Raw genomic sequence first — 17079 nt, 5'->3', positions numbered from 1 at the left:
AGACCTGTGGCTACCAAGGGGAGGGGGGCTGGGGGAGGGTTGGATTGGGAGTTTGGGATTAATAGATGGAAACTGTTATATACAGGATAGATAAACAATAAGATCCTACTGTATAATACAGGAAACTATACTCAATATCCTGTAATAAACCATAATGGAAAAGAATATATATACGTGTATACATACATACAAATATATATGTATAATGGAATCAATTTGCTGTATGGCAGAAATTAACACAACATTGTAAATCAACTATACTTCAATAAAATAAATGAAAAAAAACCAAACAGTCCCCTCTGATCCACTGAATAGCTAGCATGGGAAAAAGAGGTTTTTGAAATGTAATTACTAAAACATTTTATTTCAGAGAATAACAACTCTTAATGAATCATTAAATTATAACATGCTTAAAATTATACACTGTTTCAGTTTGCACTTGTAAATCATATTTATTCAGGATAAGGATATCTGAAAATGAAATAATTGTCTTCATATTTTCAAATATGCATCATCTGTGGTGTGCTATTGGAAATCCTAAGGTAGGTATTTTAAAATAGTCTGTGAAAAGCTGGACTCAGGTTATTTCATGAATTGTTATTTGAGCCTATAACTAATCTCTTTGACATTAACATCGTTAATAAACTTTAGAGCAATATCTGCATTCGGAAGACTGGATAGAACTAAAGACGTCATCTCTATTCATTAGGCTTATATTTTCTCAATAACCTAATTTTGTCTTTCATAAGATATTAATGCTTTTGGAAGTCTTGCTCTTAATCCTATTAATTCCTAAGCCAGCCTTTAAAAGTGCAGGAGGAAATATGCAAAGGCAGCCAATTTCATTGAATTAGAAATTAAATCACAAAAGGTAAACCTCAGAATTGCAGGATGGCTAAAATGCAGAACTTCATCTGGACATATTTTATCGACTTAAACTAAGCTATGAGGGCCTGGTCCATGTTCGTGTCCTTGGTTTTGCAGACTTTTGATTTGAGGTCACTGGGAACATGTGAGACACATGTGTTAACAGAAGAAAGTGTGTCTGTGTATTTGCTTGAGTTGGACAAAGATCGGCTCTTCTTTTTTAAAATTTTTTGGCCGTGCTGGGTGTCATGTGGGATCTTAGTTCCCCAACCAAGGATAAAACCCATGCTCCCTGCATTGGAAACACATAGTCTTAATCACTGGACCACGAGGACAGTCCAAGACCTGGTCTTAAAAGAGGAGCAGTGGTGGGGCTTTGACTGCTGCAGTGAGTCTTTGACAGTTACATAGATCAGTACAGCATCTGCTCTGCTAAAACTGAGGTATCATGAGGGACCCCCAAGAGGAGAAAGAAGCAGAGTTTGAACCTTGAAGTATAGGGAGGTGGTAGACACTGATTTTAAAAATACTCTAATTCCAGACAAGATGTTTTCCAACTTGGAGCTAGCTAGGTAGACAAAGTACAGAAACATCTTCTTAGATTTAAAAAGCCACGTGGTTGTATAATCCTATTTTTACTGTAAGCACGCTGCTACTTTATCTTCACCAATGACTGTGAACTCATTTTATTTAATAAGGTAACAGAGAAATCCAAGCCTCCTCCTTCACCCTGTTCACAAACTCACACACAGACACACACAGACACACAGTGACACCACCAGTGTGCTCTTCTGAACCAGTCTTCATCCAGTCAATTAATTCTCTCCAGTTCGACAAAGACTTTCCAATAGAATCGGCTAAGGACAGAGGCTGTGAAAGGGGTAAAGCCTACTCTGTTCATATGGTGTCAGGGTACAAACCGCTGCTCCTAGAAAGGCCCTCAAGGGCTGCCCGCACTGGGTCCCAGGACGGTGACCTGCTCGCTGAGCTGGTGGGGCAGTGACAGCTGTCACCTGTGACCCTAGCTGGCCCCTCTACTTTCATCTTATCTCCAGCACAAGTCGTCACTGGCTCTCTTACAATGGCTCTGCTCTAGATGGACAGCTTCTTTCTGAGCTAACACTCAAAATTTCTGGAGTTTAACATCAGACTTCATTCCAGGAAAAACCTGGAAAGGTATGAGGAAGGGGGATGAGAGCCCGCAGGCTTCTGTTTTCAAGGCGTATTTGTGCGGAATAAGGAAAGAGGTGAAGAAGCAGTCCTCCTTTTTCCATTGAATGTAGGCCAGCCTCCCAAGTCTCATTGCCACATGGAAACGGATCCAGGGTTGAAACAGCTGACCCCTCCCCACCCGTCTCATGGGCCTCCTGGCAGGAGGAGATGGAGGCACAGCCCCCAGCGCCGAGCCCAGGGAGGCAGAGGGGAGTCTGGGTGCAGGCAGGGCGTGTGCTCACCTCGTACTCCTCCTTGAAGCCATAGCCCTCGGCACACTTCATCTGCGTGATGTGCTGGAGCAGGTCGGCCACCCGGATGGCAGGGTGCAGTTGTCCGGTCTGGTAGGGCACGTCGGCCGGCTCACGCTTCTTGTACGTGTGCGGCTGCACCAGGCTGCTGGTGTCACTGACCATCGTGTGCGTCTCGTCTGGGAAAGGAAGGTCATGGGGAAAGTGAGGGGAACCAGTGGCTATGCTGGGGTCGCTGAGAATCTGATATCCCCTCAACCTATGGCTGCCACGATCCCCGCGATGATTCAGCAAAAAAGAAAAGTTAAATGTCTACAGGTTTAAATGGGGTTGGCGGTACTGGTGGGAATGAGGCAGGAATCTGTTTTTACAAAGCAGTCCATACGATCTCGAGCTTTCACAAAGCGGATCGGTAAGAATCCTTTAGCCTTCGGGCGCTAAAATTCACCAAAGTTTCACTCTGAAACTTCGTCAAGGCCTGGTTCCAAACCAGTCTTGTTTTCTTCTGAAGATTTGTGAACTAGTTTGTATGAAGATGGAAATCAACTCTGTACAAATGTTCTGTGAGCAAAGAAAAAGTGCACAGAATGGGTTGGCTTATGAAGCTAGCGATGAAAACGTGAACTTGATACATGAGATCCAAGATGAATGGGGTGGGGGAAGAAAGGAATTGGGTTAGATGAGTCACTTTGCATGCTCCAGGATCAGAAAGCCGGACAGAAGATGGTGAACGGACACAGCACTCATGGGATGTTCTATGAGAGCGAACATGCAGGCCAACGCACAGCAGAACCAGCTGGCTTTGTCTGGATCTACAGATAAGACACACACCCCCATTCCCTCCACACCTTCTCCATGGGGTGGGTGCATGGGGGAACTTACCATTTATAGGCACTTTTAAGAAGATACATATCAGGAGAAAAGAGGAGGAGAAAAAGGAAACAGGGCATAAGCAATAGTACTACGTGAATAAGTACAGGTATTTTTTATTTTGTGCTTTAATTTTACAGTTTTCTATTCATAGGTGGTCAGAGGGCAAAGCCTCATTTCTCTCATCACATAAGGATGGAGGTGCTTAATTTAAGCACTCAATAACATTAGGAGGTTAAAATAGTATCATAATTGCTTTTCATCCCCTATGAACCAAGTAATGACTAAATAAGTCTTAGTTGTACTCGACACATTTTCTCACTTAAATTTCTTGAACAAGTCAACCAAATTGTACTACAAAATTAATGTCAGAATTTGGTCAAATAAGCCTTAAGAGGCTATATTTTAAATGGAAGACTCCTAGTAAATTAGATTAATGAACTGCAGAAATTGTAGCTATTAAAAAATGTCTTAGGCAGGACGATGTTATTAGGTTAAGAGTTTCACATTTTACAGGTTAACTCATTACAATGCTGAATCTCTTTAGCCATTTTGATTCAGGGTATGTCGCATCAAAATATAATGAGAAAGTCACTTAAAATGAGAACATTAAATTGAAATTGGTTTCAGGCATAAAGAGTGAAAACATATAAGAAAAGATACGTTCAATTAAAAAAAAAATGACCAGATTGTTTATCAATAGAGAATTCAGCTGTGGGTTTTTGTCTGTTTAAACTGAGAAGTTCAGCTCCAAAGGAAATTTAGTTCAAGGGCACTTGGTGAGCTGGGCCTGGATTTGGGACCTTCTATCTGCATCGCAAAGCATCTGGGATGCATGGTATGAAGGGTGGCACACAGGTGTGTAGCTATGTGCTGCTGCTGAAATGGCACCTGATCACTACAGGGTGGCTAAAGACACAAAGACGAAATAAAAAAGGTGGTAAGTTGATTTTATGATCTTTTCCCACTTGGATTTGTTTTGAAATTTAGAAATTTATTTGTTCCCATCTCTTAGAATAGTCGCAAATAAACCAGGACATTTTCACATCAGATTTGCTCGTTGGCAACTGCCAAACTCACAAAGGGGCATTAGTCTCCCTCCTAAAGCCCCGAATCCCTGGAGCTTTCAGCTGCTCCAGCAGGAAGGTTTGCTCTTTATACTCAAATAAATGGAACATTAATTAGTTTCCCCCCGTGCCTCTCATTCTCTCAGTTTTGTACTTTTGGGGATGAACAAAATTAAATGTCCTCCACTGTGGATGGACCTTCTATTGTAACCTCTCCAAAATGAATCATGTGAGTCTTTTACGTAGATCCATTGGCAACCAGGCAGTGCTCAGACCCCAAGGTGAAGCATTCTTGGAAGTTTTAGGTCTACAGAGCGGCTACCACTGTCACCTTTGTGTGTATCACCCCCACTGCATTAGGACAGTGTGATCTCATTACTACGTGGACATGTCTCAGAGCATTTAAACACTACCCAGACCATCTAAAATGAGAATATTATCATCAAGCACATAGATACTGACAGGGAAATAGAAGGTTTCTGGTGTGATATCTGTTCTGAAATCAGGTCACTCACACCAGCAGAAAATCTCGATTCCACCAAAATGAGTGATTCATCAGTTACCTCTGCCTTCTTCAAAAACAATGATTACAGATAAAATATACCATTTGTCCCTAACTTTCTATAGTTGTTAAAAATGACCCACCTATAATTTTTAAATTAAAAATTATGTGTAAGAGGAAATCAGAAATAAAGTTTCTCACTAACATTTCTGATGGTTTTCAAAGAATTGAGAATTCATTCTACCTACATTCTCTTGTAAACTTTCTCGAATTTTCAATGAACCAGCTATAAAAATCTTGAAATGAATGCTGTTTTTGGGTAGGGAAAGGTCCTACCTACCTACCTACCTACCTACTTATCTATCATCTATCTATTTATCATCTATCTGTGTTTTGCAAGAAAATGATACAAAGGCATACTAAAGCTTTATACATTAGGGCTGAGCACCTTAGCTTGTGTGAATTAAAGGCACTAGATTTAATTGTGCTAAGCTCTGAGTCACAACAAAACATGCCTTCCTGTAAATTATAATACCACTATTCCCCAAAAGTGCCAGAGTAGATGCACAGCTTAACTTCTTTGCATGGTTTCAAGTGATAACCTACATGACACATAGATTCACCTTCGCACCCAGTAACGGGGAAGGGACAGTCCCCAAGCACTGCCGTTTGTCACGCTGGCATGTTGGTACCAGCCCAACATGGTAAACAGCTATTTGTTGATCTGGCTGACTTATTTTTCCCAATGTGCGTCTTTTTTTTTTTTTTTTGGCTATTTGAATCGTCTGTTCCAGTGACTCTTTGCCTGTAAAGAAGCCTAACCAACTTTAAAAGATGTCATTAGTGTTTGTAATAACAAAGCCCCGACTTTAAAAGATGGTATTTGTTTAATAAGCTTATCTAAATCCTGCTGTGAAATCTGAACATTTTCTTGCCTCTGACAATGTGTATCTCAGCCCTACCCCCTCATAGCTTCCCCAAGGTCAGAACATCTACCAGAGGAATCGAGGAATGAATGCCAGCCACACAAAGAAATTGCAAATCTTCGCTTATCAAGAGATTCTGCAAATGTCATCTGCATATAGATTGCATTGTTTGGGTGCCTAAGATTAGCCCCTCACTCACGAAAAGGCTAAAAATGCAGCTTTCTTTCCCTTACTGTTGCTAGTCAAAGGTGCTGGCATTAGCGGGGTTTGTTTATTAGTCCTCAAAACGATGCAAATTCAAAAATTCTGGTTCAGTCTATTCTTCAACCTCTGTCTGAGTTCTTTTTTTTTTCCCTCAGGCAACAGACTGGCTTAATCAAGCCCAGAAAACATCATACGAGGGGGGGGGGGGTGGAATCACCCTCTACATAAAAATCATAACAACTTAAGAGAAAGAGAAGCACAGGGGGAAAAATTATGTTGCCAAGATATAAACCCTTGAAGGGAGAGGTATGAAGAAGGAAATGGCAACCCGCTCCAGTAGTCTTGCTGGGAAAATCCCAGGGGCAGAGGAGCCTGGCGGGCTGCAGTCCATGGGGTCACAGAGAGTCGGACACAACTGAGTGACCAAGCATGGAGAATTAGGAAGCAGGCCTGGCACAGCTGAGGGTGGAGCCCTGTCTACGATGGATGGTTGTGCACCTTGAAGTCATCCGTATAGTGCTCCTTCTTGGCAAGGTTAGTGATAGGAAGAAAACAGCCAGGTACACCTGGTTGTGGTCTCAAAGACAACAGCAGCTCATGCTTGTTTGGTTCCATCACGGCTAGGTAACACCATTTCTCTTCCCCCTCCTTGCATTTGGACAAATGGGATTTTTTTTTCTTTATCTCCCACTGGGAACACTTCCTACTTTCATTACATTCTGCCCCAAGGGGCTAACATTTTATTTCATTTCCAGTGATATCTGACACCTCGTAAACCACGCGATTATAAAGTGTCACCTTGTCATTCTGCTGTTGAGACCATTGGCTCCTCTGAAATCCCACTGTGTGACAGACACTTGGATACGCTGAGGGTGCCCTGGGTGGCTCCGAGGAGGGGCAGGGGGCCTAAACTCTACTGCTATTATTGTTTTTGCATAATGTTTGGCATAATTAGAAAAATGCTATTTTTGAAACAGCTGTTTTTAGTGCTCAGCAGTAAGTGACAATAATAATGAGCTATTTCCACATTTATGGCTGTCACGCTGGACAGACTTCAGGTCTTACAGCTGAGTTTGGACATGCTGTGTTTTTTCCTTGGGATCAAAACCGACTGCAAATTCTGAACCTGGAAAAGGAGAATGCTAGAGCTGGGTTCACTCGTTGGAACCTTATGGTATCATTCCCAGAACACACGAAGGAAACCCTTCTTATAAATGGGGACTGTTTGGAGGAAGTCTTTTTGTTATGTGCCCATCCCCGCCCCTCCAGACCATCCACCACCCCCCTGTCCTGGTTACAACTCCTGCATCCAACTCCCGTCTCCTACAGAGTGGCCACTGACTTTTGAAATTACTCCTGTAATGAACTGTGATAAAGGGAAATGTTCTCACCTAAAATTGCAGTTGGCACAAATGGGTCTGTCATACACCGTAAGCAGGTCAATGCAGAGAAAGTAAAAAGAGAGAGAACAGTGAATGATTGATGAAAGCCCCCCCCCCCAGTTTTCCCGTAGAAGCCACAGAAAGCATCGGGTTACAGCACATCAAACATAGTAAGCTCCTCAAGCATCATGGGCAGCAAGTGAGCCCTGGGTGACTCTGAGTGCTCAGGGTGATGAAGAGATGCAACAGCGGAAAGATCTGTTACCTGGGTAATAGGAGTTGGGCACCGATGTGCTCAGGGTGTTGGTTTTCATGGTGAAGGATGATGGTGAAGACACAGCTGTAAACGAGAGAGAAGCGTGTCAGTGGAGGCAGAGAGGCAATACCTGAAAATATGGCCCTGAGGTCACACGTGGGGAAACCGGGCTGGGTAGACTGTGGACCACAGAAACATCAGAGGTTCACCTGAGTCTCTGTGATGAATATTGTCCCTCTCCACCTGCTCTGTGGTGTTACTTGTGCTTTAGAGCAGCGGTCCCCAACTTTTTTGGCCGCAGGGACTGGTTTCGTGAAAGGTAATTCTGCCATGGCCTGGGGATGGGAGGGATGGTCTGGGGACGATTCAAGCACATTGCATTTATTGTGCACTTCATTTCTATTATTATTACATCAGCTCCACCTCAGATCATCATCCTGGAGGCTGGGGACCCTTACTTTAGAGGACAAGTACCCTTTCATCACTTAAAAGATTCTCTGACCCCACAAATGAAGGAAAATACCCACAACCACAGCCCCTTTCTGGATGCAGAAATTTATTAATCTCCCTTTTGACTCCTAGCCTTTGCTTGTAGGGGGCTTCCCTGGTGGCTCACACGGTAAAGAATCCACCTGCAATGCAGGAGACCCAGGCTGGATCCCTGGGTTGGAAAGATCCCCTGATGAAGACAATGGCAACCCACTTCAGTATTCTTGCCTGGAGCATTCCATGGACAGAGGAGCCTGGTGAGCTATAGTCCATGGGGTCACAAAGAGTCGGACAGAACTCAAGCAACTAACACTTTCGCTTTTTTCACTTTGCTTGTAGAGTTTTACCATCATGCTGAGTTGATTATTAACAACTAAGAGGATGAGAATGTGTCTACACATGGCTTTTGGAGAATATTTCGAATGTTAATGTTTTTGTAATTTGCTAAATCCTCACCTTTCTCCTATTTTGGACACTGAGAGAACATTTCACAATGCTTTGTTTTATGAAAAATAAAGATATTCCATATGTGCTATTTTTAACATGAAAACTGCATGCCTACATATTGTCCTATTAGGCCTTAAATCCTTAAAAATCTGCTTATTTTCCTTTGAAATCTTCCTCTGAAACACTCAAGTTTTAACTATTTATACCTTCTCTTTCCACTGTTATTAAGAGGTGAAGTTAATACCATCCAATTTATCTGATCCCATTGAAAGTGGATATTTCCTATTTTTAAAGTAGTTTAACTCTCTTCAACATCTTAATTGATTAGTGCTTTAAAAACACTTTAATTTCATTAAAGCGTAAGGATAAATGATTTGAATATGCTTAAGTGCACAGGCTGGTTGATGTAAGTCTAAACTTTAATTCCTCCAATGTAGTTACATGGCTTATTCGATGCTGACTTCCTGATCAGGACACTAATTAATACAACTTGTGTGTGTGCTCAGTCGCTCAGTCGTGTCCGGCTATCTGCGACCCTATGGACGGTAGCCTGCCAGGCTCCTCTGTCCATGGGATTTTTCAGGCAAGAATACTGGAGTGAGTTGCCATTTCCTACTCCAGGGGATCTTCCCAAACCAGGGATTGAACCCACATCTCCTGTATTGATAGGCAGATTCTTTACCTGCTGAGCCATCGGGGAAGCCCTTAATGCCACTTGACAGGTGTTAAATGGGCACTACCAAGTCCCTGTGGTGACTGCATCTTATCTTTATTCTGATAACATGCTGATACATTTTCATTCTCTTGGAGTAGTTCCCTTTCAGACTATGGTTTTTCCTGTGTTTATATTTTTAAAGTACCAAATCAGTAAATGACAGAACCGGAACCTAGGCTGCCTGTCATTTATATTTTGCTAAAATAGAGAAGTATCACATTTATAATGCACGCTTACAGTAAATCTCCAGGAAAAAAAAGAGAGCGATTGATAAAAATAAGGGCAAAAAACCCTGAGTAACACACCAGGATCAGGAAGTAAAATGCCTATTACCTGCTGACATTTGTATTTGTTTTGTAAAAATGTGCAAAGCAGATACAAAATAACTATGTTTATTTTCACTTTTAAAAATGTATTTAAATACTTTTTTGTATAAAGATTAAACCCACCCCTACTCTCCATAACTACTTCCCCCTTTTTTTCTGCACAACTTCTATTTGCTTTGGTGGGCAGATTATTCCACACTGTTATAAGTGTGCTCAGACTTATTTTTAAATTCTCCAACCTCAGTTTTCTCACTGTCTCATTCCTAAAAGGTACTCACCTCCTAACCCTGAAAGATTTTAAACATGCCCAGGCTTGCAGTAGGTTTAGGGCTAGAAGCCTAGTGGTCTAATGAGTACATTTCCTTCCTGAAAGTTTACTCTCCCAGGAATTGCTCTCTTATGATAAAGGCATTGGGCTTCCCCGGTGGCTCAGTGGTAAAAAAAAATCTGCCTGCAATGCAGGAGCCACAGGAGACACTGGTTTGATCTCTTGGTGGAGAACCCCTGAAGAAGGGAATGGCAATCCACTCCAGTATTCTTGTCTGGAGAATTCCATGGACCAAGAAGCCTGGTGGGCTACAGTCCATGGGGTCACAAAGAGTCTGACTGAAGCAATGTTGCACAAGTGCACTTGTTAAAGGCATTAAGAGAACGTGGTGATGACAGAGTTTACCATTAAGGTTCCTGTGGATGGGATTCCATGAGACCCACCCATTGCTCAGAGAGTGGGAAAAAAAAGCTTCTTGCTGTGTCTCCTCCACTGGCTGCACTGATGGGAGGATCAAGAAACCCCTCATGGCCAGCGAACCCCAAGCTGCCCCCAAGTCTGCAGCAGCCCTCTCGATAGGAGCAGTTTTGGATTCCCACAGATACATTCATTTTTTAAAAAGTCAATGCCAAACTAAATATCCTACCCAGAGGCAAATATCTTCTATTGCTCAAACTTCCAAAGCCTAGAAACTCTTAACGTAGGTTTCTGCTCTTTGGGTAGGGAAGCCCAGGTAAATTTATTTGTGAGCAATTTCACCATGACAGAGAAGATTTGGAACACAAACAGGTAATCCTGGAAAGAGAGAACGTGTATCCGAGTGGTCCCTCCACACTGATATTCAAGAAATAACTTGTTCAGTTGCTCAGTCCTATCCGACTCTTTGCAACCCCATGGACTACAGCATGCCAGGATTCCTTGTCCTTCACTATCTCCCAGAGCTTGCTCAAATTCATGTCCATTGAGTCCACTGAGATGCCATCCAACCATCTCCTCTTCTGTCACCCCCCAACACAAATTCTCATCTTGTCTGTAGTGAGAAGGACTTCTCCCCCCAACCCTATCACCCAACAAATGCATCCTCAGTTGCTTTATTTTGGCAGTGAAATGCATTACATACGTTCGAAATGAAAAAGACAGTATTTGCTACAAAAAAGCAGAGAAAAGTTCCTAAAAAAGGAAGGAATTTGTGGTAAACCGAAGTACCCCAGATTCTGCCACCTACACTGAAAATAACACAAAAGGGCAAAGGACAGTGACAGTGGATGAGGAGTGCGTCCCACCCGCCCAGGTGAGAGCGGCATGTACTGAAGTCCCATGCCAGAGAGTGGGGGTTGCACGTGGATAAATAAATGTAGGACCTCTAACTGGGACAAGGGGGACAAGCATAGCCACTGTGGAAAGAAGAAAACAGGCCTTTCTATGAAGCTTTGCTGAATGTGGGGGGGAAAGGCAGGTGTGGGAGGAGACGGAGAAAAAGAAACCACATTGTGCGTGATGTGGGGGGTGGCGCCTGGGGAGACGCTGATCGGACACCCCAGGAGGGTGGTCAGGACAGGAGTGAGCCCTGCAGTGGGACCAGCCCTCTTCCAGCGGAGGCTGCGGGTCTGTGCCAAGCCCCGGCCTTGATTTTTATTACTGCTGGTGACAGCTCCCCTTAATCCATCCCCTTGTTGTCTGGCATCCTGATTAACACAGCCAGGGTCGGCAGCAGCCTTTGGGCATGAATTTCAAGAGGTGAGGAGACCTCTGACCTTGAACCCGGCAGGGCTGGGAACCACATCATCAGGCACAGCCTGTGGATTTATCTAGGTTCCCGAGAAGATCACTGGGGGATGAGGCGAGAAATACTGTCTGTATTTCCAACAATCTGTGTAATTGTTAGCTTCCTAAAATAGTGCCCTGTACCTGGATGGCAGGTGGCAGCACGGGAAGGTGTTAGCTGAGCTCCCTTTACCCACCTGGTGTGAGACGTAAGCCTTCTGAAGTGGAAATACAGTTTAACTTATTAATTGCCACTAATAGCCCTGTAATAAAGGCAGAATGTGTCAGCTAAACAAATAAACAATTAGCTTGTTACTGCCATTTAGTGAGCTGTTTTATAACAGGCTTCCCCGTGTGGTTCCACACCTGGCTTGCTCACAAACAGGAGCTGAGGAACAGCAGGGAGGGGGGAAGCAGGTGCTTCCGTGGGGCGGGGAGGGCCGCCTAGGTGTCACAGCTCTCAGGTCTTTACAGACACGTGGCTGTGGTTGCCTATGACCTGGTCCCATCCCCCTCTCCTGCAGCATCCTTCCTAAGCCACCGCGGCACATGGGGACGTGTCCAGCATCATCTGAAGGGACTGGTGAAACTGACAGCGCCTAAGAATTGTCCAGGGAGGTTTTGTTTCCTAACCCCCAGACCCCAGAGCTGTCCCGAAGGTGGGAGGCATGCCCACTCACATCTCCCGTTGAGGTTGTGCGTGTCCATGAAGGAGAAGGCCTCGTCGCAGCTGGTGCCCTGCTCGGCGTAGCTCTTGTCCATGGAGCTCACCATCACCGTCATCTCCTGCCGTGTGCTGCTCATTGTCTCCTTCCGCTTCTGGGCCAGTTTCCTTGGGACAGAGAGTTCGTTATGTAGACACACGCGAGGATGGACCATGTGACCTGACCGATGCTCAAGAGTCACTCGTATGGAATCAATGGTGTTCACGCTGGAGTGCAAGCATGAAAGGAGGAGGCTGCCAGGAGCTTGCATGGGACACAGCCCTCTGACCCTCAGATGAATGTGACATTGGACCTAACCCCAAATGAACCCACAGTGGTTCTCCATCAAGGCTGGTCAACAGGGCAGAAGGATAAAAAGAAAAGGCAAGTTGTTGGCTTCTCTGCAGTTCTGCAGAAGAATGAGTTTCCGGGCTTCTCCAAGCCCCTCGGTGAACGAGATGCAAAAAGGCCTTGGAAGGCAGGGAGAGCTCCAGGTCTTTGGGAGACAAAGGTTAACCCTGGCCTTTGAATCATTCTCATTAACCACCAGAAGCTCATAATCTTTTAAGTTACAGAGACCAGGATAAAAGCTATAAAACCTAAGGGAAACTGACATTCACATACATGGATAAAACACACTTTATAGCTCTTACTACTGGAGGTTTTTGATGCATCCAGGACAGACAAGAATAGAATTAGAGATGCTTAAGAAGAAGGTATAAAGTGAGAAGCTTTAAGAAGACCGTAGCACCGTAAAACCAAAAGTACGATGTCCTAAATATTCTAATTCTGCTTAAGCACTTAGCAGCGTTTACACAAGAAAGTGGCAGCTATTTCTAGTAAATCACCTTGACTCTGACTGACCCAGGACATGGCACAATTTAAAATGAGCCGCATAATCAAAATCATCCCCATATTCGGTGATTACTAATGCAGTGTGAGGCATTGACAACATCAGACCATATGGATAACCTTTATTTTCATTTCCAAATGCCACATAATCCAAATGCTTTCTTGCCTGTAGTTATAATAATCTTTTGATTCATACCTAGAAGGCAGAACATTAATAAATTGCCCCTTTTTTATTGCTAAAAGTTGTTGTGAAAAAAAGATACATTTTTAAACAGAAAGATGAAAATGATCTATAACTTCTATGACAATGTTAAAGTTGTAAAGATGGGACTATAAATTGGTGTAGCCACTGTGGAGAACAGTATGGAGTCTCCTCTAAAATCTAAATAGAGCTACCATATGATCCAGCAATCCCACTCCTGGGCATACATCTGATGTATGCATTCTAATTCTAAAAGATACATACACCCCAATATTTATAGCAGCACTATTCACTATATCCAGGACATGGAGGCAACCTAAATGTCCACTGACAGATTAATGGATAAATAGAAATATATAATCCCAGGCAAGAATACTGGAGTGGGTTGCCATTTCCTTCTCCAGGGGATCTTCCCAACTCAGGGACTGAACCTGGGTCTCCTGCATTGCAGGTGGATTCTTTACCATCTGAGCTACGAGGGAACCCACCCCCCCAACCCCACACAATATCTTAATATTACTCAGCCATAAAAAAGAATAAAATAACGCCATTTGCAGCAACATGGGTGGATGTAGAGATTATCATATCAAGTGAAGTCAGTCAGAGAAAGACAAATATCACATGATATTGCTTATATGGGGATTTCCTGGTGGCTTAGATGGTAAAGGCTATGCCTGTTATGTGAGACACCTAGGTTTGATCTCTGGGTCAGGAAGATCCACTGGAGAAGGGAATGGCAACCCACTCCAGTATTCTTCCCTGGAGAATTCCATGGACAGAGAAGCCTGGCAAGCTATAGTCCAGGGGGTAGCTTATACATGGAATATATAAATAATAGAAATGAACTTCTTTGTAGGAAAGAAATAGACTTACAGATGTAGAAAACAAACTTATGGTTATCAAGGGGAAGGTGGGAGGGATAAGTTAGAAGTTTGAGATTTACATATACACACTATTATATATAAAATAGATGACCAACAAGGACCCACTATGTAGCACATGGAACTACAGTCAGTATCTTATAATAACCTATAATGGAAAAAGTCTAAAAAAGAATATGTATATTCATATCTTCATGTATATATATATATATAACTGAATCCTTTTGCTGTACACCTGAAACTAACAAGCATGGTAAGTCAACTATATTTCAAAAAATTTTTTTGAAATCATGCGTTTACAGTAAAAAGTTGTAAAGATTTTGCAAAGTGAGCTGCATGGTTCCTCTAGGTGCCAGCTTGCTGAACCTGCTCGTCTTCCCCAGAGACCCCCTTTTCTCCAGACCATCACATGAGTCTGAGAGGAAGAATGCGGGTTTGGATATTCTCAACAGGTGTTCTGGGCAGAGGCAGCACTGACTCCAGGTCCACAGCTGCAGTTATGACAACACAATTTCTCTCCACCTCCGAGTCTGCCAGCTCACTGGAAAAGCACTCTTAAGCCAGGTTTCCCCAGGAGCGCTAAAGTGGAGGCCGGAGATAATTAGCACCATTATTCAGGCATAAACGTCCCCTTTTTGCTGGAATTTCTTTAATGTGCTTCGGGCTGATTTATACAGATAATTGCCTCAATATTCTCTTCTGTTCTGCCTATGAAGGGAGACACGGTCAAGTTCGCCAGACCTCCCTCCCTCTCTGTCTTCTCTTGTGTTTCTCTAAACCTTTTAGGTAAAGAGATGGCAGCGAAAGTGCTTCTTACCGCTGGTGGGATGAGGTGGTGGAGGGGATGTGTGTGCAACAACAAAAGCCAAGCTTGTACAGGAAAGATCTTTCTCCTTTCTCATCTCCCCATGTGTGAACTAACTTCAGTGAGGTCACGCTACACACCCTACTGCTGATCTTCCTGAAGCACAAAAGAAGTCCATTAAGGACTGGTGAGAACCTACTCAAACCAAGCAGAGGTCCAGTCCAGAGACTCACAGCTTTAAGTTCATGTTCATTAACCATACACTCTGTGTCTGTGAACCATCAAAAGCTGCCTCCCACATCCTCAGCAAGCCTTCCTGCATTAACCTCATCCTTTGCCCACAGACACAGACGTCTCCCTGGGAGCCAGGCAGGCCTCACAAGGGAGTGAAACAGGTCTAAGACGATAAGGAGCGGTGGGTGCTGGAGAAGTGGAAGGGGAGACAGCCACTCAGCTCCAGGGGCTGGATGCCCCACAGAGGGCCCAGACGTTGTAAATCAGGAGAAACACAAAATTCAGATTTTATAGGAACTGAATTTTAAGTATTGTCAAATAATTCACATTAAAAAATAAAAAAGACTATGTGGTCCAAACAAAACATGTTTTTGGACACTTCTGCTCTCCGCTAACACACACTTAGGAAGTTAATTGTGTTGGAAAGGAAGAGAGTGGAAACCGCCATACAATGCACGACTACCGTGTGGCAGTGCTCTGAGGGATCTCTCGTTTAATCCCAGTAATGGTAAATAATCTGCCTGCAATGTGGGAAACCTGGGTTTGATCCCTGGGTCGGGAAGATCCTCTGGAGTAGGAAATGGCAACCCACTCCAGTATTCTTGCCTGGAGAATTTCATGGACAGAGGAGCCTGGCAAGCTAAAGTCCATGAGATCGCAGAGTCGGACGTGACTGAGCAACTAACACTCTTTCACTTTTTTCAACCTGATAAGAGCTATTCTTACTTCTTATTTTATAGATAAAGGAGCTGAGTCTTAAGAAGTTAAATTGTCCAAATTGTGGAGCTGGAATGACACCCCAGATCTCTCTTGACCCCAAAGGTACTCATTCTAGAAAAATGTGCTTTGTCTAACAAAGTATTTCATTAATTTACATTTCCATACAAGTTACATTATAATCTGCACCAAATTGCTTTCAGGTGTGAATACTCTATCACCTCATGACTAAATATTATGCACTGTAAAAAGTAGGAATTAACAAAAAAAAGTAGTTGAATTAACAACTGTCACAGCAAAGCATTAGAAAAGAGTTTATCTGCAACCTACTAATCAAAAGTAGCTTGCTCGGTCACAGAGATTATGAGTCACCGCTTGGGATTTTTGGTTTTTCCTCATATACAATTAAATGCTGTATTCCATAATTAAGATGGTTGAGGAAGGTTAGATTTAGAATTGAGGTTTGGGAATGACCAGATAAATTGAAATTTATTCTCTTTCTTTTTTTCTCTCTTTCTCTTTTGGACTTTGTGTTTCAGATCTGTTTTGTTTTTTTTCCTCATGTGAAAACTTTTAAAACTGTCACAAAAACATTGTGAACTTAATGAAATAGTGTTTTGCGCAGGAAAACTCCTAAAGGGGAGGCAATTTTTCTTTGTGATCTTATCTAAAGACACAGGTAAATTTATTTTCCATTCTGATTTTTAAGAAATGGTTTGTCTGAAATATTTAAACCTCCAATCTCTAAATTTGGATTGCATGAATCTCAAAGATCTTAGTAACAACAACAACAAAATGTTCTTATAAACATCAATGGAGCATAAAAAATTAAGGAGAAGACTTCGGTTTATTGTTGGGCATGAAGGAGCTTGGAGGTCATTGCTCTGTCCTAAAAACAAGTAAAAAGCTGAACAGAAAATTGTTTGACTTAACTTGTAAGATAATTGATGTCACAGGGCAAACGGCTGTCCCCTGAATTACAAACACAGGGATATAGAGAATCACAACTCACCAGAGCAGAAACGCATGAGCAGAAATCTATGTGAGAATCAGCACTGGTGCAGAAAAACCCAAACTGTAATTGAATTACTGGAGGCTCAGTGTGGACCAGTCTGAGACTTAAAAACTCCAGCAGGGT

At 42.9% G+C, this 17079-nt stretch overlaps 1 protein-coding gene across 11 annotated transcripts in view; it reads right to left on the bottom strand.

The window, feature by feature from the left end:
- PTPRM (protein tyrosine phosphatase receptor type M) overlaps positions 1 to 17079 on the bottom strand; it is a 649319-nt gene that overhangs the window by 127582 nt on the left and 504658 nt on the right. For 5 of the 11 annotated variants that reach the window (XM_081561596.1, XM_081561601.1, XM_081561602.1 and 2 more), the window contains 3 exons: positions 12227 to 12378; positions 7547 to 7621; positions 2322 to 2509 (listed from right to left, as the gene is read on the bottom strand). In XM_081561596.1, coding sequence (XP_081417722.1) covers positions 2322 to 2509; positions 7547 to 7621; positions 12227 to 12378 — 415 coding nt within the window. Of the gene's footprint in view, positions 1 to 2321; positions 2552 to 3212; positions 3225 to 7290; positions 7318 to 7546; positions 7622 to 12226; positions 12379 to 17079 lie in introns of all 11 variants that reach the window. The other 6 variants (XM_081561599.1, XM_081561604.1, XM_081561600.1 and 3 more) reach the window with 4 other exon arrangements.

Source organism: Giraffa tippelskirchi, chromosome 14 (genome assembly GCF_054371585.1).
Source record: "Giraffa tippelskirchi isolate mGirTip1 chromosome 14, T2T-mGirTip1v1.2.pri, whole genome shotgun sequence".
Taxonomy (NCBI): Eukaryota; Metazoa; Chordata; class Mammalia; order Artiodactyla; family Giraffidae; genus Giraffa; species Giraffa tippelskirchi.
Note: the sequence above shows the minus strand (reverse complement) of the source record. Positions and strands in the feature narration are given on the sequence as shown.